This window comes from Leptidea sinapis, chromosome 37 (assembly GCF_905404315.1).
Source record: "Leptidea sinapis chromosome 37, ilLepSina1.1, whole genome shotgun sequence".
NCBI lineage: Eukaryota > Metazoa > Arthropoda > Insecta > Lepidoptera > Pieridae > Leptidea > Leptidea sinapis.
This window is the reverse complement of record NC_066301.1, coordinates 6,943,997-6,969,279: the sequence shown is the minus strand read 5'-3', so window position 1 is coordinate 6,969,279 and position 25,283 is coordinate 6,943,997. Positions and strand designations below refer to the sequence as shown.

Below are 25,283 nucleotides of genomic sequence, written 5' to 3'. Positions count from 1 at the left end.
TTCACTAATTTGCCGTAGTCCATATTCAGAACAATATAAACGCCTAGTAACGATGTATGAACGAGAGTTCTTGTAAAATGCGCGCACGCAAAATGCGCGACGCTTCCCGTCGAAGTGACTCATAGTGACTAAAACTCCATGAGCCCGCCTACCCAACGATGCAGACTCCCCCCGCCCGCGCACTTTCTACCCCGCGAAAAAAGATGATGCAATATGCACGTTCTATTGCGCCACCCTGTATTTGAGTCGATTAACATTATATGTATTTTTATAACTCCTGCGGGCTTTGTGAAGCAAACACGAATAGCTCGCAAAATACAGCTTTTTTTCCCTACCTCTAGACACCTATCGATATATTTCGTATAATACACACTATATCTTTATAAATTGCAGCCTATGTGTTATTCTGATGTGTAAGCTATATTATTGTAAAGTTTCAATAAAATCCATTTAGTAGTTTTTGCGTGAAGACGTAACAAACATACACACACACTCACAAACTTTCGCATTTATAATATTAGTAGGATTAATAATTAATAAATATTAATATTGATAATATAGTAGGAAGAAGGATACTAAAACACTAACGGATAATATTACGTTGTCTATTTTGGATTATATACTTTTTATTAATAAGTAGGACAACTATCGATTATGCTCAGCACGGCATCTCCGTAAAGAACTTGTTTAACCTCCAAAACTTATTGTTACTTCTCTAGTCATTCATATTAATAGTCTTTGTAATTGTATCTTTGATTATTTATTTCTCTATACTACGTTCTATTTTCACATCCTCTTTGGTCTGTTGAAAAATCTGTCAAAGAGTACCTAATTGTTTATTATTGATTTTACTTCTTATCATATTATATCGATATTGTATCGAATAACAATTTATGCTACTTTGTCGGTTAATTATGTTATTAGCTAATTATTTGTATTATTAAAATAATATTATCTTTGCTGCCTTAGCTCTAAAATCGAATGCATAAATCTAATTAAAATATGAAATATAATTACTTACCTAAGTGTTTAATTTGAGGATTAGTTGCAAAGTAATTTCTTTTTGTCGTGTGGTAATAAACGGGTAGCTTAAATTATTTATCAAACGATACGATGTGGGAAACTTCCACATTTATGGGTGTACTTACTCCCAAATTCTATGTCGCTCTCACTGGCACATCTTCTCTCCTATCTGGACTGATATTAATCTTCGAGTGGTGGTACTTCCGCAAGTATGGAACCTCTTTTATTGAACAGGTGATTTATTTAAATATAATGTATGTTAGGCTGAGAATGACTGCTTACTGTAAATGCATTTATTTAGTTGATAAATTTATATTATAGTTGTATGTAAATGTTATATGTGGATAATTAATTATTATGTAAGCATTTAGTTGCCTGTTTGCCTATTGTTTTATCCATCAGTCAAATAAAATAAAACAAATATGTGGTCCATTGAAATTGTAATTATATTGTAATATATCAAGTCTTTTAACCTATCTATCCTACGTTGAAAGAAAGATGTAGCAAAAAAGGTAATTTCATGGCTGCTTACTAAAAATAAGTATCTCATTTGAAATCTTCACCAAGATATTTCATAGGCAGCGACTATAGGAGTAGGTGTTTAAAATATACCATCAGTAAAAGTAGTATAAGTTAAGAATAATGTTGATCAAGGGTAGCTTAAACTATCTTCTTCAAATAATACTAAAGCACAACCTTGTTGAAAACTCCGAATCACAAATAAATGTTTTGTTCCCTTCCCTTCAAACACCAAAACCATGATTACTCAAAATCTGAACCCTCTATTAGTAGAAAACTTTAATTTTACCTCTCTATCTCAAACATAGCAATGTTTTATTTTACAACCTTACAACTAGAATATTTGAGACTTACTTACCCCTATAGTTTGAAGAAAAATAAGTTACCGAGTTGGAGAATTTGCATACAGTGTAAGTACACCATTAATTGTTTCTTAGAAAGCAATTTAGGGGTTTGCAATGAATATAATTACCATGAATTTATGACTCGTGTTTGCTTGCTTGGTGTTAAGGTTTATATTAATAATTTTATTTGAACTTTAGTGAAGCAAGTTATTTGTTGTTGAGTGAAATATTGTCAGAAGAAGTTTGGTTCTACTGCAATACACATCAATTTGAACTACAGTTTACAAATATGATATATAATACTTTATGTTGAATCAAAATCCGCAAAAAATCTCTAACTCATTTTTCTTTTTGTGTCTCCCTTGATGTTCAACTTATAGAGGTTCTACTGTATTATGATATAAACACTTGACAATGTGTGTGTGCAACAAGTCTGTCAACAGTCATACTGCAGTATGCCCTCTCAATATTTAAATAAGTTTCTATCAAAACAAAATTATTGAAACACTAACAGATATTCTTTGTTAAAAATTTTGATATCTTGAAGGCCCTCCAATAAGGTTGAGGTGGGGTGTCATAGGAACAAATTAGAATTCAAATATTTTAATTCAAAATAGGATTCAGAATCAGTTATTGAATGTCAAAAACTACCACCCATTCAAAAGAGACTGCCTCAGACCTGAGAAGAATGGGCGCAAGAAACTTAGTGGGCTTTTTTTTAAATTTAAAAATATGGATTACAATGTGATATTGTATAATAAACATTTATAATTTAAGAGCCTGAGGGTGTTCGATTTATTCTCAGTCTGTGGTGTCATTAAAAAAATCTTTTATGTTATAGTAACCTTTTCAACACAAATGTTTTTTAACAATTCTTTTAAATCTCGTAACACATTTGTTTTGTACATTTTCTGGGATCATATTGTAGAAGCATATACATCTCCCAACAAAAGACTTACTAACTAAAGTATACTAGTCAAGCCGTATCTATGTCAGTTAACCGTCTAATGCTGCAGAACTATTCGCCGGTGTACTCAAAAGTAATCGCTATACTTTTGTCGGTTGAATTGGACTAAATTTTGTCGGCCCATTCCGAGACTATGCAAAGGAGTCTCGATTTCAGACACAAGTTTGTTTCGGTTCTCGTCGACGCTTTCCCTGGACATTTTGGCACGGCCGGTGTAGGAAGCATACCCTGTGGTGTCGTCTGCATAGCAATGAATACTGCTGATTTGCAGCATATCATTGATATGCAGAAGAAACTGTAGAGGATAACACGCAGCCTTGCGGGACACCAGCGTTTATAGATTTTAAGTCGGAGCATGCACCGTTGACAACAAACTTGATGCTCCGATCGGCCAAAAAGCTAGTGACCCATTTGCACGACCTCTCGGGAAGCCCGTAGTTTCGCTATGAGCGCTTTATGCCACACCCGATCGAAGACGTTCGCTATGTCCAAACTCACCGCCAACGCCTCTCTCTTCGACTCAACCGCTTGCGCTCATTTATGGGTGAGGTATGTAAGAAGATCACCAGCTGAACGACCCTGACGGAAACCGTACTGGTAGTCGCTGATCAGCTGGTGCTCCGCTAGGTATACCAAGAGCTGGCGGTTGATGATCGACTCCATTACTTTGGAGAAAATGGAGGTAATGGCAATGGGGCGGTAGTTGGACGGATCCGAGCGTACACCTTTCTTAGGGATCAGGTGCACTAAAGCAGCCTTCCATCATTTTGGGGACTACGCCTGATGAGTAGGAGAGCCGGGAAAGACGGGTAAGGACCGTCTCCAGTTCCGGAGCACACGTCCGCAACACTATCGGGGGAATGCCATCGGGCCCGCTCAGTTGAGCATTTTTATAATTGTTATTATAAATTAATTTTGTTTATACCCATAAAAATGTCTATTAAAACATATTTGTTTTGTTATTTTGTTTGGTTTGTGTATTTATTGTTGATATTTGCGTATATGACATTCGTTGTTTGAAAGAAAGTAGAAAAAGAACTGTGGGCTGTATTTGCGTTCATTATAATGATGATTGTTTAGTTCTTGAGCTGGGGGTGCTATAATAATTTACCAGTGGGAGGCTGCAGGTGAGGTGCACAGGACTCCGACTAGATTATGGTACCACAACGGCGCCTTCTGACGTGAAGCAGTAGGCTAGGTGACGAGTGCAATTGTAGTCCCGCTCAGAATATTTGGGGTTTTCAAGAATCCTGAGTGGCACTGCATTGTAATGGGCAGGGCGAATCTATTACCATCAGTTGAACGTTCTGCTCATCATGTCCCTTATTTTCATAAAATAAATATAACTTCTCCAGCTCTCCATAATTCGAAAATTGTTTTATTGAGTTTGATAATTTATAAAGATAATTGGTTCCTAATTTCTGCTGGTTTTACATGTTACTCTACCAGTGTAATATATAAAGCGTAGTCTTTAATAAATAAAGATTTATTGTGCAACAACTTAAGACGGAATTATAAAAGTACGTCATTGTCCTTTTAAATTATTAAAATTAAAATTTGTTAATATTGATTTCTCCCGCTACTTCCTCCAATTAAAGCTTAACATGCTGGTAAATAAGTAAAGAATGTGTAAACCATGTTGCTGTCGGTGTAAGTGTATAATTGATTTATGAGTTGTGCACACTTCATAATATATATTTTTATTATATTTCACTACTAACTAATTGCTCTACATATGAAGCCAGATAGTTTATTATTTCTTGGCTAATGCTACACATAAAAAATACTGACATGTCAGGTTTTCGTAAATTGCACAATTCGTTTAAGTTCACGACTGTTTTTAAACACCTAAAATTAACCACATATAGATTTAAATGTCAATAGTTTACATTCCGTACAATTCCGATTCAAAATAACTGAAATTCAGTAATCTGGATGTAATAACATTAGGGTCTATCTGCTAGTTGGGCAATATGTTAACCGTACTGGAGCTTTTTATCTAATGTGATACCTAACTCAAGGTGGCCGTAGTGTCTACAAGTTCCAATCTCTTGCCGTGATTAAGTACGTTGGTTTGTACCTCTGCTGTTTGTTGTCATAAACCGTAAACACTCTTTTATTGCTGTTTGAAACAACATTTTTCGTCTCAGCCTCACCTTTGAGAGTGAATTGTTCACCTTACCAATATCTGCACGTCGGTCACTTCACTTTAAATATAACAGAAGTATCATCAGCAAACTATACAATCTTATAGCTATCGTCTACAAAAAAAGCTAAGTTGTTAATATATACTATAAGAAACAATAACGGACTGAGTATACAGCCCTGCGAAACCCTTATTTCTACAGGTTTGTCATTTTCCGCATACGTGGACTATCTGAACTCTACCACTGAAATATAATTTTAAACAGATTTTAAGCTGTAGTTTTACACTATGCTTAAGTGTTAGTAGTATCTAACTAGGTACTAACATGAAACTCCATGGTGGTCGCAGTTAAACGCTTCGTACCAATCACAAAAAAGGTCCAATGCATCCTGCCACCCTTCCCGAACTTGTTTTCAATGAAGGCTCATTAGTCACTCGTTAGGCAACAGCTGCATAAATTGTTGATAAACACCTAGTAAATGCAAATTTATAATATTTGATAGTTTAAATTTTAATAAAAATAATTTAAAAAATGCACATAAAGTTGATAACCCAAAAGTTTTTCAAAAATGTTACTGAAATGCTAAAAATTACCTAAAATCAGCAGGGTTGAATATGCTCTATATTGAACTTATTAAAATAATATATTGTTCAAGTTCTATACAAGTCATCAGTTTGACTAGTTTATCGTATCGTATTGTCATGATTGTTTTTCTGATGATCGCGTACTTAGCCTGCATAATAGCGATGAAACTACATGGAGACATTTGATAATACAGCATTTTGTATAGTTTTTGGTTCCCATAATAATCATTTTATTACGTAGACTTATCTATGGATGAATATAAGAATAAGGAGAACCTCCTAGTGTGTAAATGTGAGCTGTGAATATTTTTGCTATCAAAATTATAAAATATTAATTATAAAATTAATATTTTATAATTTTATAATTATATTATATATATTAATATTTCATAATTACGATATTACGGCGTTACATTAGACTGTATTCTCAAATTTAATATACACATTGACATGCTCGCTAATAAAGCTTAAAACATTTGTAATAACGAATTGAAGAGTTTAAATCGTTTCATGGGACAGTAACAATTTATAATGCATTCGTTGGTAGTATTTTTGAATATTGTTATATTGTTCGGTGACCTCATTACCAAATATTTAACAGTCGAATTAGAATAAAATCTAAAAACGATTTATATAGCATTTTTCTTATCAATCCCATATGTGCAATGCATTGGACAACTATTCCGAACTCATACATTGGATTGTCTCTCTCTGTTTAAAATTGTTAACAGCGGAACTTATTGCCCCGATATTCTCGTTAAACTATTTTACATTCTCTTCAGACTCTCGAAAATTAGTAGACACGATATTTTGAACACTACTTCAAGATCACTTTCCTAATCTTCATTAAATTGTTCGCATATCTGCAGGAATATTTACTGTTCAACAAAAATAATGCATATCTTGGAATATTTTAATTCTGTTGTCATTAAAATAGTTTTTCTAAGAGTTAGGACTGGTCTCCGTTGGGCTCCAACTACACTGGCCTGCAAAAGTAAGTATCACACTTTTCAAATTAATTTTTTTTCTTAACTATAGAAATCTCTACCAGATTTAAGATTAAAAACGTTTTGTTGCAAATTTTATAGGCTTTAATTCTTAGAAACTAAAATTATACATTAGTAACATTTTTAACTTAAAAAAGATAAAACAATGAAAATATACATTTTTAGTTTAGTGTAAAAAAATCCAACTAAAATGTAATACATGTTATTTAATTTTTAATAACTGGTTTTGCCTCCTTGAGCTCTGATTACAGCTTCGAGCCGGTTTGGCATACTGAACACTAGGTTTCGAAGCCGATGTTGGGGAATATTCTCCCATTCTTCTACCAGGGCCTGCTTTAGTGCCCTGAGGGTAGTAGGTGGTGATCTGCGATTTCTGAATAGCCTCCCAAGCTCATCCCAGGCGTGTTCAATCGGGTTGAGATCAGGACTTCTTGATGGCCAAGCCATCACGCTGATACCGACCTCCTGAATATACTCTTGTACGATATGAGCCGTGTGTGGCCGGGCATTATCATGCATCAGCATCGATCCATCACCCATATTTGCTAAATACGGCCCTGCATACTCATTGAGAATCTCTTGAGCATATCTTTGCCCAGTGAGGGTGACATTTTCTATGGCTACTAGCTCTGTGCGACCTTCTGAAGATATGCCAGCCCATACATGTACACTGCCTCCACCGTATTGGACTCTTTCTGCGATGCAGGCTTGAAGGTATCGCTCACCAGGTCGCCTGTAAACACTTCGCCTTCCATCAGAAGTGTAAAGGGAGAATCGAGACTCATCTGCAAACAAAATTCTTGACCATTCTTCTTCATCCCACTGCATGTGTTCACGGGCGTATCGCAGTCTCGCTACTCGATGCTGTCTCGAGTTTTGGGCCACTCGCTGGTCTTCGGGGTTTCAAATTTGCTTCAGCAAGTCTTCTTCTCACTGTACTGTCACTAATGTAGTCCCTCCGGGTCTGAAGTAGCTGTTGCTGGACTTCAACTGCATTTTGGTGGCGATTTCTTAACACAGTGGAAATAATATAACGATCTTCTCGGGCACTGGTACACCTGGGTCTGGCATTACAAGGTCTCCTCAGATGGTGTCCAGTCTCTTCGTACCTTCGCTTTACCTTCTGGACCGTTCGTACCCACCATTCTTGCAGTGCGACGCATACTGATGCCTAGTTCCAGAAAAGCCATGATCCTAGCACATTCTTCAACTGAAAGAGGCATGATAAATAAATGTTATGTGCTTTTTAGCATAAATTTTTAAAACAAGACCCATCGATCTTGAAAAAAGCTTTAAAACAAAGAAAAATGTGAATGCTAAAATTGTAATTCGGAAACGTCCACTTTGAAAAAGGAATGGTTTTGTTTTTGAAGTTTTTTTTCAGCCATTTCTTAAAAGAAGGTTACCGACTAATAAGTTTTTATGTACAAAATTAAATTCTCTTTGGAGTCCTTTTTATTTCGAAAGTATATCTTGTGAACTTAAAACGTTATCCCAATTTTAAAAGTGTGATACTTACTTTTGAAGGCCAGTGTAGATAGCGAACTACCTAAGAACAATAGCTTTTTTATTTCGGCAATGCGATGTTGCTGGCTACATCTAGACAGTCAATGCAAATACATCGCCTACCGTGAAAAATTATAATGAAGCGGCGAAGTATAGCCACGCAGGCGAATGATGCCGAGACAGAGCCCTTTGATGCGCGACCGTTTCCTGCAGTGCCACTACTTCATATTACGTTACATCTTCGGGTTACGGCAAATATTCAGTAGTGTAGCCCGAGCTTTATAACTAATAAGGCATTGAACTTGTTGAGAAAACTTTTCATTACACATATTGTTTATATACATGCTATATAAAACATGTTTTCAGGAAGCTTATTATAAAATCGATGATAAATGATCTGTCGAGCTTATTGAGACTGGAAGTGGGCATTAACCCATATCATTCCAACCATATCCTAATGAGCCTCAACTTATCCAATTTTATTTCAAATTTTAGTACATCACTATATTATTTATGTATGATATCATGAAGAAGTACTAAACTTTGTGTTTTTTTAAAACCGATCTATTAATCAGTAGAAATATATACAGTACCTACATGCGCCAATATGTGGATCGATAATGTAAAATAATAAGCTGTTTATTTATTACAACTTTGCACTCTAATTAAAACATTATACTAAATATATTCGAAAACTGTTTTTAAATGAAAATCGACAGTACATTAATTCGGATTGCACTAAAAGCATTTCATAAACCTATTTTTGTGGCATAACCCATATCTGGTCGACTTGTTTTGGCTCCACGATGTAACTGACCGTTCCACCTAGCCTTATTTATACATCTGGAACTCGTTTTGTATCAGCCAATGATGACCTAGTAACTGAGAGTTCAGCGAGGGCGTTGTCGGAGACCTCTTTCATGAGTATTTCGTTACAATTCACAATTCTCTTTATCAAAATTTACAAGCCTTGTATTACAAGTTTAATAGCGAATAGTCTATAAAAATTATACAAACATACAAAAACAATAAAAAACTTAAAAATATACTTTGAGATCCTACAGATTTTGTAGGAATTAAAAAAAATAATAATTTGTTTTTTAAAATTTGATTTTTTTTGTCTGTATGCCGATATGTCTTATTCAGTATATAAAATATATATTACCGGTTTTGTTATCTAAGGCCTTCATAAATTTCTTTGGTATCCCTTCAATTTGATCAACATGAATTTGGAAAAGCGGGTTCCAAACAGAGCATTCAAATTCTAAATTACTTCTAACAAAACTATAAAAAAAAGTTTTATAACATTTTATTTGAGTATTTTTAAATGGCTTTCCTATTCTCAATATAAATCCAAATTTTTTATGCCTTTTTAAGAATATTATTAATATTTGGTACAAAGGTAAGCTTTGAATCAAGGATAACACCCAGGTCCCGCACTTCAGTAACTTTTTTTAATGACTTATCAGAAATAGTAAATCGCATAGATTCGGGTTTATCTTGCGTGTATAAGTTATCACGTGACATTTATTAGGGTTCAAGAACAGACTATTACCCTTGCAATATCCATCGAAAGAAGTGAAATCTGCTTGTAATGAGTACCAATCTTACACACTCCGCACAATTTTAAAATTTTTTGTGTCATGAGCGTATATTAGCGTGTTACGATCCATTCACAATACTAGAAACGTCATTAATATAAAGTATAAAAAGTAATGGGCCTAAATGAGAACCCTGTGGTATACCCGAGCTATTATTTCTATAGTTAGAAGTATAGGAAGGAAGAGCAACGGCCTGATTCCTGTTATCTATGTATGATTTTATCCAGCGCAGAAGATTACCGTGTATTCCAAGACGCCAAAGCTTCAAAATTAAAGTTTTATGATAAATTTTGTCAAAAGCTTTGAAAAAATAGCTGTACACTGACAATCTTCATTTATTGTATTAAGTTTCATTTCGGTGAATGTAAGTAAGTTTGAGTCAACACTACGTACTGTGTAAAAACTATGTTGATATGGAGATATTATTCTGCGTACAGAAGCGGAGAGTTGCGCAGTGATAATCTTCTCCAACAACTTACCAAAATGGCACAGCTTGTAGATAGGTCTGTACTTACAAATATTTGTCATCATTTACTGTTCCTATTGGTATAATTACATGACCGAATAAAAATAGTATGAATAACATGCGGCTCTGCACCCTTATTAACGTAAATAGATTTTAAATATTTTAACAGTAAATGTTGTGTAATTTTAACCGAATTTATATCTAACGCACAGTCATCTAATTCACAATTATCCAAAAAGTTTACCACTATTGTAACCAAATTTTGGAAGTTTACAAACAGAAAGGAAATTAACATTAAATGCGTCACAGATGTCTTTACTATCAGAAATACTGCTATTCTTATAAGTCATAGTTTGGGAATACCGTTATTAGTCGTTATAAATATAAAATAGTTCCAAATCCTCCATTCAGCAAATTTAGTATAGTTGTTGTATCATTCGTTCTCTAGTAGAATTACTCTTTTATTAATAAAGTAAAACTATCATAATCCAACCTATTGCCATATTTTTTCCATAAAGTATTTTTCCTTTTTTCTTAAAAAGTTTTATCAACGGGCGGGTATACCAAACAAGATGATCGAACAGTACGCAAAGGAGTATATTTGTAAATTAATTGATAAATATTATTATAAAATATGTTGATACATTTTTCCATATCCAAACTGAATCGTTATTCCACATAATCTGCGAGAGCTCTAAGTTAATCTGTGCATAGTCTCCACCAAGAAAATTAAAAAAAACTCTAGCTGGTTTAAAGCTACCTTACTGGTTATACTCATATCAATGATCAAAGAGGGGTGGTGTCCATCCTCGCAGGCCGTAAGTGGACTATCACATCTTACTATAGAACAGCTTAAATAACTAAAAATTTAATAGAGGAAACAATTATTATCGTTAAGAATAGAATTGCGTTACTTCAGATTAATTAATGACATGAATGACTGTGTTATTAACTTATTAGGTACATTAACACTGGCATTGGCAACCAAACTGTAACTATCAGATAAATTCTACTCTGTTGCTGTCATATTAAAATCACCAAACTGTAAAATAAAATCCGCCGGGTTATCAATAATATCTTGCGCAACTAAGTCAAAAAAGGCCGACAGGAACTGGTCTTTGCAGAAGCGCCTCGTGAACTTGACCACTATCGCGGGGACGGGAGCCTGACCGTTTTTATCCGATTTTGTATCAAAACGACGCACTCGGTGTATGTGGTTGATGTCCTAAAGGTTGAGTTGATGACCTGCCTTAACACCTTTGTTATGTAATATAGTTTGAAGGTTTCCCTACTCATTACCTATTATTGAAAAAAAAAAAAATACCCGCACACTTGAGATTTCCACATTGTTCATCTTGGAGTATTGATCCTGGGGCACTAATAGATTCCTGTAAGGTATTTATTGTGACTTTTGCCGAAATTCACTCAGTTTGCTATTTGGAAACCACTGAAATCCTATCCTCAACTAAAAGAAGACACTCCTCAATGCTCGTGAATTTGGCATCAATTTCGCTTATTCTAATATTGAAAGCCTGAATTCCCCCGATGGTGTCCTTCAACTTGTACTTTATGGTATTAAAACCACCCCGTAAAACTCTAAGAGAACGCTATGCATATCAGAGCAGGAAGAACCTTCACCGCGAGTAGTGGTGCAAGAACGGTATTAGACGCAGCGCCAGTTCGCTCTCCAATTGATATTCATCTTGTAGCAAGCTTCTGTCACTCCCATAACATTTAACAAAATCAATTAACACATGAAAATCGATATGATATGATATGATATATTTTCTTAAAACTTGACTGTTTGCTTCTTCTTAAATAAGCTTCTAGAAAAATGGCTGCAGTAAAAAAAACATATTCAACTATTTATTTTGAATGCTCAGGGACTTCTGATGGATAGGTCTGCCTCGCGAGGCTCGCCTCTGTGTTTCGGTGGTACATTTCGAATATGCCTCGCGTGGCCAAGCTCTCGACCCCGCAACTTGTGTCGTTGTGAAACAAACTTTCAGATGTCGCTGGTGTCGCTGGGTGTGTGGGCAGGTTGCAGCGGAGCAGGCGGGCCTGCTCCCGGGGCTGACGGCGAGTGCAAGGTGTGGCGCAACCCGATGTCGCTTCTGCGCGGAGCTGAGTACGCGCGCCTGTGGAGTAGCGTACGCCGCGCGCCGCTCACCTACTACGATATGAATCTCTCTGCACAGGTGACACAATGCAATTAGGTAGATTGATATAGCTATGGGATAAGTTTGTTTTAACACCTCTGTTCAACTCATTGAACAATAAGAATTTTATTAATATTTATTTATTACTTATTATCTTCTTAATATATATAAATTACGTGACACGTTGTTTCTCCGCGATGGACTCCTAAACTAATGAACGGATTTAAATGGGGATTACTTCATGCAGTGCAGCTTAGTCCAACTTGAGAGATAGGATACTTTTTATTTCGATTTAGGACCCATAATCATTTTAATTTTCAATATTTGTTTTGTATGGACATATTTTCTGTGAGAATATTTATAGACGCACGGTTTGATAGTTCTGCTGTGAAACAATTTCATTAAATTTAAAAACAGTGAGCAATGACGTTCTTTACATAATATAGAATGTCATTGACAGGGAGCATATTTTCCAAAATAATAACTTGGTGTTATGAAATATTATTGACAAATTCATAAAAAACAGTATTTTATTATGCACAGGACATCGTCTGTCGGGTCAGCTAGTGTAATATATAGTAATTAGGATAAATACATAGACTCATAGTAATTATAATAGTTAATAAATAAATGTCAACGACCCATGTCGCTTAACAAGCAGTATGTTGAACTGTAAATGTAGGTTGCTCGTGTAACCATCGAATCTAGGCTACTCGTATAATATTTTTTTTGTGCATATAATATACTAGCACCAGCTAGGATACAAGGCATAAAAGGCATTTATTTTCTCAAAATTGATTCCTTTAGAATTCTTTTTGATGTCATTTCTTATACTACTAGATACTACTACCGCTTCGGAAACAAATGGCGCTCTGGGAGAGAAGAAGCGGCGCAAGAAACTCTCCCAGCATTCTTTTTTTATGCGCTCTTTTCAATAAAAATATACAATATTGTACAGTCGCTATAAAATAATCACAATCTAGTCCCAGGCTGTCCGATCATTTAGATATTCAGCAGTGGAGTAATAGGATTTACGACAGAGCCATTTTTTTATAAAACATTTAAATTTATTTATAGATAATGCCTGAACAGTGGCTGGGACTTTGTTGTAGAAGTGTATACATTTACCCTTAAAGCTATTATGTATCTTATGAAGCCTACTAGAATTAGTTACAAGCAATCCCTTATTTCTAGTGTTATAATAATGAAAATCACTATTAAGAGCAAAAAGGTGACGATTTTTGTGAACATATATTAAATTTTCATAAATGTACTGACAATAAACAGTCATAATATTTATTTCTTTAAATTTTTCTTTGAGAGACTGTCTATAACCAAGCTGATATATAGCACGAACAGCTCTCTTTTGCAGTGCAAACACTATATCAATGTCAGCAGCATGACCCCATAGTAATATACCGTACGTCATGATGCTGTGAAAATAACTAAAGTACACTAATCTAGCGGTCGCAACATTCGTGTACTCTCTAATTTTTCTAACTGCATATGCCGCAGAGCTGAGTCTATCTGCTAGATGGGTAATATGTGGACCCCACTGAAGCTTTTTATCTAACGTGATACCCAAGAAGTCCGTAGTGTCCACAAGTTCCAATCTCTGGTCATTTATAAGTACGTTGGTTTGTACCTCCGCTGTGTTTGGTGTAATGAACCGTAAACACTTTGTTTTTTTACTGTTTAAGTGCAGATTATTCGTCTCAAACCAACGCACTATCTTTGAGAGTGCATTGCTTACCTCGTCATCAATATCCGCACGTCGCTTCACTTTAAAAATAAGTGAAGTATCATCAGCAAACAATGCAATCTCATGGCTATCATCTACCACAAACGGTAGATCGTTAATATATATAAGAAACAAGAAAGGACCGAGAATGTGGGAATAGGTGTTCCACAGGGTTCTACCCTGTGGAACACCTATTCCCACAGGTTTACCCGAAGACCGTTTGCCATTTACATCGACTATCTGAACTCTTTCGCTTAAATATGATTTTAACAGATTTAGGGCTCTATTTTTCACTCCATAATGCTTTAGTTTTAGGAGTAAAGTTTCATGGTGGACGCAGTCAAATGCTTTTGACAAATCACAAAAAATGTCCAATGCATCCTGTGACTCTTCCCAGGCGTCAAAGATGTGCTCAATGAGTCTAGTACCCGCATTAATTGTTGATAAGCCCCTAGTGAAACCAAACTGATTTTTGTTCATTAATTTACAAAAATGCATTTGTAGCTGTTGAAGCAAAAGTTTTTCAAAAATTTTACTAAAAACAGGCAGCACTGAAATAGGTCTGAAATTAGCAGGGTCAAAAGAACTGCCCGATTTAAACAAAGGTATAACTTTGCTGTATTTCATGAGGTCAGGGAACACACCCTCATCTATGCATTCATTAAATATTATTGCTAATTCAGGTGCTATAATGTCAAGTATGTATTTAACAATATTAGTCGAATGGCCCCATAGGTCTTTTGTATTTTTTAGGTTAATTAATTTGAAGATTTTTATTTTTATTTTTATTTATGATTTTGATTTTTATTTTTACATGCACAAATGGTCCGGATACCTACAACTAGGGATAAGTTACAAGGGTAGGTGTTGGGGGTAGGCTATTCCCGCATTTTTCTGTAAACACATCTGGTGACGCACGCCCGCGTAAACACCTCGCGTAGGGTAAGGTGTAGTTCATCAGGGCGTTTTCAACCTCGATCTAGGAATTTATAGTAACATCAGAGAAACTGCGTGTATTTGAGTCATTACATCTTGACTGTTGCTTCTCAATATATTCTTGATAATGTAAATGTATGTTCATAGGCACATAAGTGAATTTGCTACAAAGTTTCACACCATCGTCTGTTTGACACCAGGAACAGACATAAGCTTATGATGCCTACTACTCGGCTAAGTCAAGTTAGTAAGTCTTTTGTGGGGTGATGTATATGCTTTTACAACGAAATCCCAGAAAATGTTTAAAACAAAAGTATTTCGCTATTCAAAAGAATTGTTAAAAAACTATTGTGTGGTAAAGGTTACTATAACATAAACTTTCTTAATGATACCACAGATTGGGAATGAAATTATTATATATTATATATTGAAATAAGTTTAATAATTGTGCAATTTTACTGTGTAGACATATTTTTTTTGATGAAAAAAAAAAAGCCCGCTGAGTTTGTTCCGCCCATTCTGCTCATGTCTGAGGCATTCATTTTGGAATCGGTGGTAGTTTTTTGACTTACAATAATTGATGTCACATCCTATTTTGAATAAAAATATTTGAATTTGAATTTGAGATACGTGTGTTACTGCGCAGGAGCACCAGGCGTGGTTCGGTGGCTCGGACGGGGGACCGGGTGAGGAGGAACTGGCTCGTGCGTGGCGCGAACGAGAGCCGGCCGTGCGCGTGGCGTGCGCGAGAGCAGCGCTGGCCAGCCGCCCGGACTGTGCCGCCGCGCTGCTGTTGCTGGCAGAAGAAGACGCGCCCACCGTCGCCGAGGTAGCCCACTGTTATCGATTACACCCTTGATGGCGTTGTAATGTTCATTGTAAAATATCGCAGCTTCGATCCAGGTAACCCAACGTGTATCCACTGGCTCGGGAGGTAAAGGGACATTTTCCAGTTTTACTTTGTAGGCCTTAATACGTGCAGGCGCCTTAAGGAACACTTTCTTTGTTGATGAAACCAGTTTATTTACATTCCCAAACGAGAATCGTACTACTTCGGCGAGTCTGTGTACGCTGTGAGCAAAACACGTCACATGAATCAAATTGGGATAATATACTTGGAGGGCTTTGGCTGCAAAGCAGCCTAATGCTTCACATAGATCCACGCTAAATTGATTTTGTTTTTTACCTTTTGGAGGTTACATCACTGTCACTGATACTTGCAGTTAAAAGTTGTTGTCTTAGGCCCTTCTTACGCAATCCTGTGATATCAACACTTGTTTTGATATGCTGGTCTTCTTGAAATTTTTTCGCGAACGACATGGTTTTCTCACAAACTCGGCAGTATAATATATAAGCATCGAACAATGATCGAGATCGAGCGTAAATATGCATAGTCATTTTTTCCTTTTCTTAAATATGCAACTACCGCTGAAAAGGTAATAAATATGCAAAAGCATATGCAATATTGTGCATTTGGGTATAATCCGGTCTCTATTTATAATGCCTATAACCTCCGTGATAACCACCATTTCGTTGTCGTCCCTTTCTTTTAGAAGCTGTTTGTACTGACTCTTGTACTTTTTTAACTCAACAAGGGTAAGCTGGAGCTGTTCCTCGGTTTGGCGGGCTTTGTTTCCTTGGATCACCATTTTGCTGACGTATCACGGGAGTTGCACGAAAAACTACAGTTATTTAAAAAAACTTATTACACAAAAACTCTGTTTGTTTATTTTATAATATAAGATTCGAATAATATATGAACACAATATTAAATGATTTAACAATAAATTTTACTAAAATTAATTGGGAGATGTTCAATTTCTTCTTCTAGGGTTGCCACAGCCAAAACAATAATTCTTGCATAATATTCAACCTACACAACACCCTATGTATGAATGTCTCAAGCTGTACACTGTCGCAAGAAGCGATATCTGCACCGTCGCCCAAACTGACACGTAGATTTATCAGCCTCAAAAAACATGACATCCGTATAATGGTGGGCATCTTAACGGGTCACACATCACTATACAAGCACCTTTTCACAATCGGCGTAAGGAACTGATAAGTGCAAAGGCTGTCTAGCCGAGGACGAAACGATCACTCACGTAATCCTGAAATGTGCAGGGGTGGCCAACCAACGGGCAAAAACCTTAACTAATACGAGGTCGCTCCAGGAAGTCTGCGAATACCACGGGAATGTTCTAAACTTCTGGAAGGAGTTGGGCTGGTTGGAGTAACTGGCGAATACTGCACGCAAAATGGACCCATACTAGTTTTTACTTACTTTTATTGCGGAAACAGGAGCCCCTATACCATACCACAAATATTCTTGTTCGACTATTCAACAAATAATTATTTTAATAATGTAATTTAGGTCGATAAGCTACACGCCGATCAGCAATCTTAACCGCGGCGATTAGTTCACTCACAGCAGCGACCGAGTGCTCTCATTAATTATATCAGCTCATATACAGCCTTAATTTTGCAGCAATTTAATAGTCATACTTAAAAGTAGCACAGTATTTATTAGCACGGCGCCTATTTCTGCCGTGAAGCAGTAATATGTTAACATTACTGTGTTTGGGTCGGAAGGGCGCCGTAGCTAGTGAAATTACTAGGCAAATGTAGTGCCGCTCAGAATTTTTGGGGTTTCCAAGAATCCTGAGCGGCACTGCATTGTAATGGGTTGGGCGTATAAATAACCATCAGCTGAACGTCCTGCTCGTTTCGTTCCTTATCTTCATAAAAAAAAGTTATTCCTTATCTAGTAGCGACCTAATACAGTCCGTACAATTCTTAACAACTTTCCGTGTGCTTCTCAGGGAGTCACTCACAAAACATTAGTTAAATATGTTCAATCGTACAAAATATTTCATTTTAGTTTGTCCTGTCAATTCAAATTCATATAGTTTTATTCATTTTCATATATTATTCAAAATAAGAACCCAAATAACCCATGGAACATCAAAATCTACCACCGCCTAAACTCCAATCAAAAATAAATGCTTCAGTGCTGAAAAGAATGAGCGCAAAAAACTAAGCGGTCCTCTTTGTTTTTAAAGTTATATTACAATAACATTTATTTTTTAGATTTTCTGATATCATTATTAAAAGCATGTACATAGTTCAACAAAAGACTAACTAAATTGACTCAACCGAGTCGTAGAAAAGTTTAATATTATTGTTAATTGCTTAAAATATTAGAATATTCGAATAACACAAACATCCCAATGTCTTGGTTGTTGGTAAGTAAGTGCATAAATAAAGTTTCAATCCAGCAGTCGCTAATAATAGTATATAATACGGATACCGACCTGTTTAAATACCACTGGACAGCCTGTTCTATATGTTTGACAGCAAATTTTTGGTGCTTATTTGAAGCGCCACTCGTAAGCGTCCAGAGATCTAATTTTGACGTATAATGCAAATGGCTGCAAAGGAACGTACAATACTCTGAAGTATTTTTGCATTTTAAATTAATTTCATTCATTTTCCGTGTTACTTATACTTCAAGAATGAAGGTAATAAAGTCACAATTTTTTTTTTGTAAATTGTTTTCCACAATCGATGTTTGCTGAGGTTGTCATCACTAGTTTTAGTACCACAGACTCTCGCTATGGCCAACAGCTCCAAAACGGCGAATATCAAACAGGCACAAAAGTACTTTGACAGCCGCCAGTCCAGTGGTATATATGTTAGTAAACCCTTATTTAGCATTCCGCATAGCAGGACCGTTTATGTTAAAAATTGTTTCATCAGAAGAGTGTGTTATTATATGAATACCGAACTTTGCCACTTAGACCTTTTCATGTTTAAGTCATTAGCTTCATTTAAAAATGCTGTAAACATACATTTAAAAACTTGTAACCAAATTTAGAATTATATTGTTTGTTCTAACTTACTAATATTCATATCTGTATTGGCTGTTTTAAAAATTAGGGAACTTTAGGTCTAGATTTAATATCCTGTTTATGTAATCAATTTATGAATGTGACCGTTTGTTTCTGTTGAATAAATAAATAAAAATAAATTGCTGTTCGTTAGTCTCGCTAAAACTCGAGAACGGCTGGATCGATTTGGCAAATTTAGGTCTTGAATTATTTGTGGAAGTCCAGAGAAGGTTTAAAAGGTGAATAAATAGGAAAATGCTGCTAAATTAAATAAAAACAACAAATTTGTTTTTCCTTTGATGTGTCCATACATAATTTCTATAAAATAATTTATTGACGCACGGTTTTACAGTTTTGCTGTGAAATAATTTCATTACGACAGCAGGGTGCATATTTTACGGGGTAATTTTTTATGTTATGATATATTATTGACAAATTCATATAAAAACATTATTTTCAGCTAGTAAATAAATAAATATATAGTAGAGGTCGGTGAATACGGAACGTGTCTTGTGTGGCAGGCGGAGCGAGTTCTGCGACGCGCCTGGCGGGCGGGCGAGGCCGCGTGTCGCGCACTCGGCGCAGCGGGCGCGAGTGGCGCGGTGGCCGCGAGGCGCGAGGCCGGAGTGTTAGCGCACGTCAAGCGCCGAGCTGCCATGTGCGCTCGCCGCCTGGGCCGGGTGCGTGACGCGGCCCGCCTGTTCCGCGAACTAGCGCGCGATGCTCCGCCAGCGCTGCACGCGCTACGTGTCCACGATAACCTCCTCGAGGTGTTGCTTGAGCAGCGCCAGTACGCCGACGCCGCAGCGCTGCTCGCACGTCTCGAGGAAGCACCCACCGCCACCACGCTCTACTCGCTGGCACTGCTGCGCGCGCGCACGCTGGCTGCTGCCGAATGTGCCCGCGTGCCTGATGACGTGGCCGAGGTGATTGACGACCACTTTTTTTTAATAAAGGGACGAGATGAGCAGGAAGTTCAGCTGATGGTAATTGATATGCCCTACCCATTACAATGCAGTGCCGCCCAGGATTCTAGAAAAATCCAAATATTTTGAGTGGCATTACAATTGCGCACGTCACCTTGCCAGAAGATGTTAAGTCTCGTTTGCCCGGTAACTTCATTAGCTACGGCACCCTTCTTTTGAAGCTTCTTTGAAGCGATGACAGTACACTTGGTTATTTTGTTTGTTGAAATGCTCTTCAATTGTAAAAAAAATTATATGAGTGAATTTGTTGATATTGTAGGGATTGATTAAGGGCATGTATTATGTATCGACAATAAGAACTAAGCTTCTGAGCTTCTTTGATGATACGCGAAAGGGTCTAGTGGGAATCTTCACCTCCTGGCATAAATCTTTTTGTTTCCTTATAGGATTTTGGCGAATTCTGGCTTTAACAGCAGTTTTAGTTATAACAGCACGCGGCCGCCTCAAACTTTTATGTTCGTCGACAGAGAATGTGTTAATATATCTATCGATACTACGAAATACGCACGTGTTTTGTTTGACGCAGTTATAGAAATGTCTTGAAAATGTCCAAGGGCTCCATACCCACTTTGTGCAAGGCAATCACTGCAATTCTGTTTTCTTTAACACTCCATTCTATTATTCTAATTTACGGCGGGAAACCGATTTAACTAACATTATAAACGCGTTCCAAATTTTAATTCCAAAAAAAAAATATGGCTAGACTAGTTATATTTACTAGGTGACGACGAGTGGCGTGAACTAATCAAAACCAGTTTACCAGTTACCAGGGAGGCTCCTTTGCACAGGAAGCCGGCTAGATTATGGGTACCACAACGGCGCCTATTTCTGCCGTGAAGTAGTAATGTGTAAACATTACTGTGTTTCGGTCTGAAGGTCGCCGTAGCTAGTGAAATTACTGGGCAAATGAGACTTAAAATCTTATGTCTCAAGGTGACGAGCGGAAGAATCCTAAGCGGCACTGCATTGTAATGGTCAAGGCGTATCAATTACCACCAGCTGAACTTCCTGCTCGTCTCGTCCCTTATTTTCATAATAGAAAAAACCGGATTCCCAAGTGACTTGGTGTCGTGTGTTCGAGGACAGGTGATGCGGGCGGCCCTGGAGTACAACCCGTACGTGAGCGATTACCTACTGGAGAGGCGCGCGCTTACGTTCCCACCTGAGCACGTGGTTCGACGTGGCGACAGCGAGGCGCTAGCGTACGCGTTCTGGCACATAGTGCACTGGCAGCGAGCCGAGCCCGCGCTTCAAGTGCTGGCCGCGGTGGAGGCAGCTTACCCCGCCCAGTCCCGCGGGTCACGGCCACCCGCTCCGCGCGCTGACCTTGAGCTGATGGCGCCACGCCCCCCTCCGCGTCGTGCACCATTGCTTCCACTAGCTGCCGTGCTGTGCCTACTCACTGCGATCACAGTTCTCACAGCGCATTACTGCGCGCCCTTCGAGTTCGACCCCTACGCCCTGCTGGCCGCACGCTGATTTCTTCAGGTTTTCAGTATTTCAGGTTGTCTTCGGAATTTGATACTAAGCAAAAATATAAATTATACAACTTAAATAGTATTTCTCGCTCTTAAAGTTCTTCCGCTCATGACACTGCTACTGTAATCTGCACTGATTTTGAAAAAGCGTTTGATCGAGTTGATCACGTCATTCTACTTCATAAGACAGACACTCTAGGTGTTTAGGCGGAGACCTTTATAGATGGTTTGAATACTTTATTACAAACATGAGACAAGCTATTGCAATTGAAAGTGCTCCTAGTGAACATGTAACAATCAGTTAAGGTGTTCCTCAGGGATCTATCCTGAGACCTTCGCTTTTTAATATTTACCTTATTGGTATTAATGCCTATGTAGACGCTGCAAATTAGCTGAAAAAATCAAAATCTTAGAATAATTAATATTGACGACTGCCACAAAATACAAAAAGATCTGAACAATTTTTGTAAATTTTTATAAAAGAAACAGGATATATTAAGATGTCTCCAAATAATTTTTTGCCGTAAAAACGCAATAATAGACTATACTTATTGTATAAGTAATGCCCCTTAAGAGAACTTAATCGGTTTGTGGCTTGGATACGCGAATTCACTCCAAAATTAATGTCATCATTGCGTCTATATGAGACGCAATCACAGATAGTGCATTATAATAATAAGCAATTATGATGTATGAAATGGGTTTGTGGTTCATTCAAGATGTGGATTCGCATATTATGTTTGAAGTTCATTTGAATACGCGTGTAGCATATGATTAATATTGAGATAATACAAGAAAAAAATATTAAATATTTATGTTTTAAATGATTCGAAAGTTACAATGAAGCGTGTAAATACTTCAAATTGGACACTTTAGAAAATAGAAGACGACAATTCGACATTGTATTGTTTCACAACATTTTATGGAATAAAGTAGATTGCAGCGAACTACTTGCAAAGATATCATTTCAAGTCCCACTCTATCGAACACGCTGGAACGGGGAAGGGCGCTGGTGTGGGACGCGACTTGCGTCGACACTCTGGCTCCTGCTCATGTCCAAGTTACGTCAGTTGGTCAGACTGCCAAAGACGGCAAGTGTCGCAAATATATTGGTCTCAGTGAGTCATAGTTCACATATTTGTGCCCTTTGGAATTTTGGTTATCGAACACGACATACAGAATTATTTCAAATACAAAATTTAAGCATGAATAATGCTCGAAACTCAGCTCTATGCCGTATTGCACAAACATTTTTTTTTGACAAACGGGCAAGAGGCTCACGGGATGGGAGTGGTGAGGTAAACGCACATGGACATCCGCAACAAGTGTCAGGAGATTCGTGGCCGACAAGTTTTAAGGTGGAAGTATGCTCTTTTCTTGGTGGTCCTTAAATCGTATCGGTTCCGGAAATCAGAAGCCGGTAATTGATTCCACAAAGTTGCTGTGCGTCTCAAGAAATTTCTACAAAAACGCGCGGTTGTGGAATACCAGACGTGATGCGGGTGGCATTTTGACGTAAAGTCCGATGGTGGAATTCGGCCGCTGGAATCAACCCGAACTGCTCTTCTGAGCACTCGCCGTGATTTTAATAGATAAATAAATAGATTCTAATATAGATCTATTTCATTTGTCGAACTAAAAACTAAAATCTGAAATAAGAAAAATGCACGAAATAAAAGCAACCTACAAATAAGACTTAAGGATATGTGTAACAGGATTAAGTAGTATTCATAGCTCGAAATGCTATACTTTCACCACAAAACATGTCTAAAAACACCATGTTTGCGTGTTTTCTGCTTACTCTTCGCTAAGCTACTCGCTACTTAAAAGGATGTATGGCGTATTAGTGGTTGTTAAAAAATTGTTCTCATATCAAAACTATTAACAAATTATATTAATTTTACCACCTATGAAAAATAGTTATTGTTGCATAATAAATTCTACCTAACTCACCTTGACTAACTCTGCTTCGTACAGATGTCATTTTGGAAAATGTTTCGAATTTGTTACAGAAATTCGTATATCAAATTCTTAACATGCAGCTAAATTTAAAATTCTGACTCCACATTATTGCTAATCTCTCATGGGCTTCCAAACCTGATAAATAGATTGATAAATACATCTTCCCAAATAAACGCAAACATCAAGTGAAATGCTATGATATTATCTTTTTTAAATCGAAACTCGACGTAGTAACGTATTGAAAATTAACGGTCGTAGGTATTTAGATCTCTAGGTTTTGTAATCTTTTTCTATTTATTTAAATTATTATTAAACTAATTTCAGTTTTGCTATAAATAGCAGTTCGTGCTACATTGCTTTGCTTTTTTTTCAGGTCCATCAACAGCATGCAATTACCTAAACCTATAGGTGTGGTTATTGCTTAGACGGTTAAAACTTGTTTCTTTTTTCAATAGAATGAAAGTTATGGTGTCGTTAGATGATTGTTTAAACTGTTTACAAAAACAATCTGTATGATTTGAAGCAATGTCGCAATCTTTATGTTTGGTGCAATCGTGGCTTAAAGAGGAAAATGAAACTCGCGTCTAATCGGGCGTCGAGTCAATATCGAGATTTAGGACTTATCCTACAGTATCATTGAAAAGATAATTAACTCCCTTCACACTATCTCTTGTTAGTAACTCTTTTGTAAATATTTTTCAATCATAATTTTTCATTATTTATTAATAAATGAATGTAAATTAAAAAAATTATAAAATATATGCCTTTTATTTATATGTTTATACTTCGGTTTCAAGCTTCGTTCAAGGATCTGAATAAGATTGTGTGGTAGTTGACATAAAAGGGTAAATTATAATGTAAGAGGTTTCTAATTTTAATTGAAAAAAAAAATATGTTAGACAGCTGAGTGAAGATTAGGTGGTGGTAACTGATATCTACCGCCCACGCTCTTTTGCAACACAGGGCTATTGTTTTTTTAACGTATTCATGTGGAATCATCGTACGAAATTCAAGGAAGTTCATTCTATAATTGGGTAGTGTGTGAAAGAATGTTCCATTCACTGTGGAGGAACACCACACATTCAGATGACGGGGATGGTATCCAAGATGGTGGCGTGGGGTCTATGATCTGGTCAAATAGGTCTTCGGAACAGTACCCGTGTTAAATGTGGTAGAACACACTATAGAGTGAAGTCTGTTTGCAACGGCAAGTGATCATTTACAGAGTTATGGATCGCCGAATATTCGAGCAGCTGTTCGTTGCACCAGACTATAGTTGAGAACAATTTTGGCACTCATACTCAAACGACATATCAAGTAAGAACTCTAGTAGACATATCAAGTAAAATCTCACAAAAGTAAGTCCTAGTTCATCCGATCTATAAAAAAGTGACAGCTTAGATTCAGAAAACTCATAGGCCTATTGCCAAAACCTCCCTGTAGTTGAACATCATCATTCAGAGAAATATACAGTACAGCTTTAACAATTAGTGGATGACCAGCTTCCTTACTGACACCATCAAAACAATGTCATTACTTATATGTAAACCAAATTTTTCCCAATTGTAGAATGGCTTTTTTTAATGGAAAAAGGAGGACAAACGAGCGTACGGTTCACCTGGTGATCACCGCCGCCCACATTCTCTTGCAACATCAGAGGAGCGTTGCCGGCCTTAAGGAAGGTGTACGGCATTAGCAGAAATATTTACAGTCGTTGTATATATTTTTAGATCATATATTCCTTACTTATACTCATTTATAATATAACTCTTTTGTTTGTGAACAGTTAGATTTTATTAACTTCTTCCCCTTTCTTCAAAGAAAGCATGAATATATAGGTTCCTTTGTGTTCCTGTTTCGTTTATTCATTGTGTCATGGATTTTGCAACCTTTAGCAGGTAAGTCTTCCAGAATCCTGTCCGGCAATCTGTCCTGGCTTTGATGTCACTCCTACTGATCTACCAGGC

General features: G+C 36.9%; 1 protein-coding gene across 2 annotated transcripts; it reads left to right on the top strand.

Annotated features, from left to right (window-relative positions):
• Positions 1-858: 858 nt before the first annotated feature.
• On the top strand, positions 859-24,073 carry LOC126975754 (protein ST7 homolog). Of its 2 annotated transcripts, XM_050823782.1 has the most exons (6): positions 859-1,257; positions 12,174-12,362; positions 15,647-15,829; positions 19,412-19,816; positions 20,963-21,380; positions 23,690-24,073. In XM_050823782.1, exons 1-5 carry the CDS (start codon positions 1,114-1,116, stop codon positions 21,353-21,355), a joined length of 1,314 nt encoding a protein of 437 aa, XP_050679739.1. In that variant the 5' UTR covers positions 859-1,113; the 3' UTR covers positions 21,356-21,380; positions 23,690-24,073. The 2 variants fall into 2 exon arrangements, with proteins under 2 accessions (XP_050679739.1, XP_050679738.1); XM_050823781.1 differs by having other exon boundaries at positions 20,963-24,073.
• Positions 24,074-25,283: the final 1,210 nt, after the last annotated feature.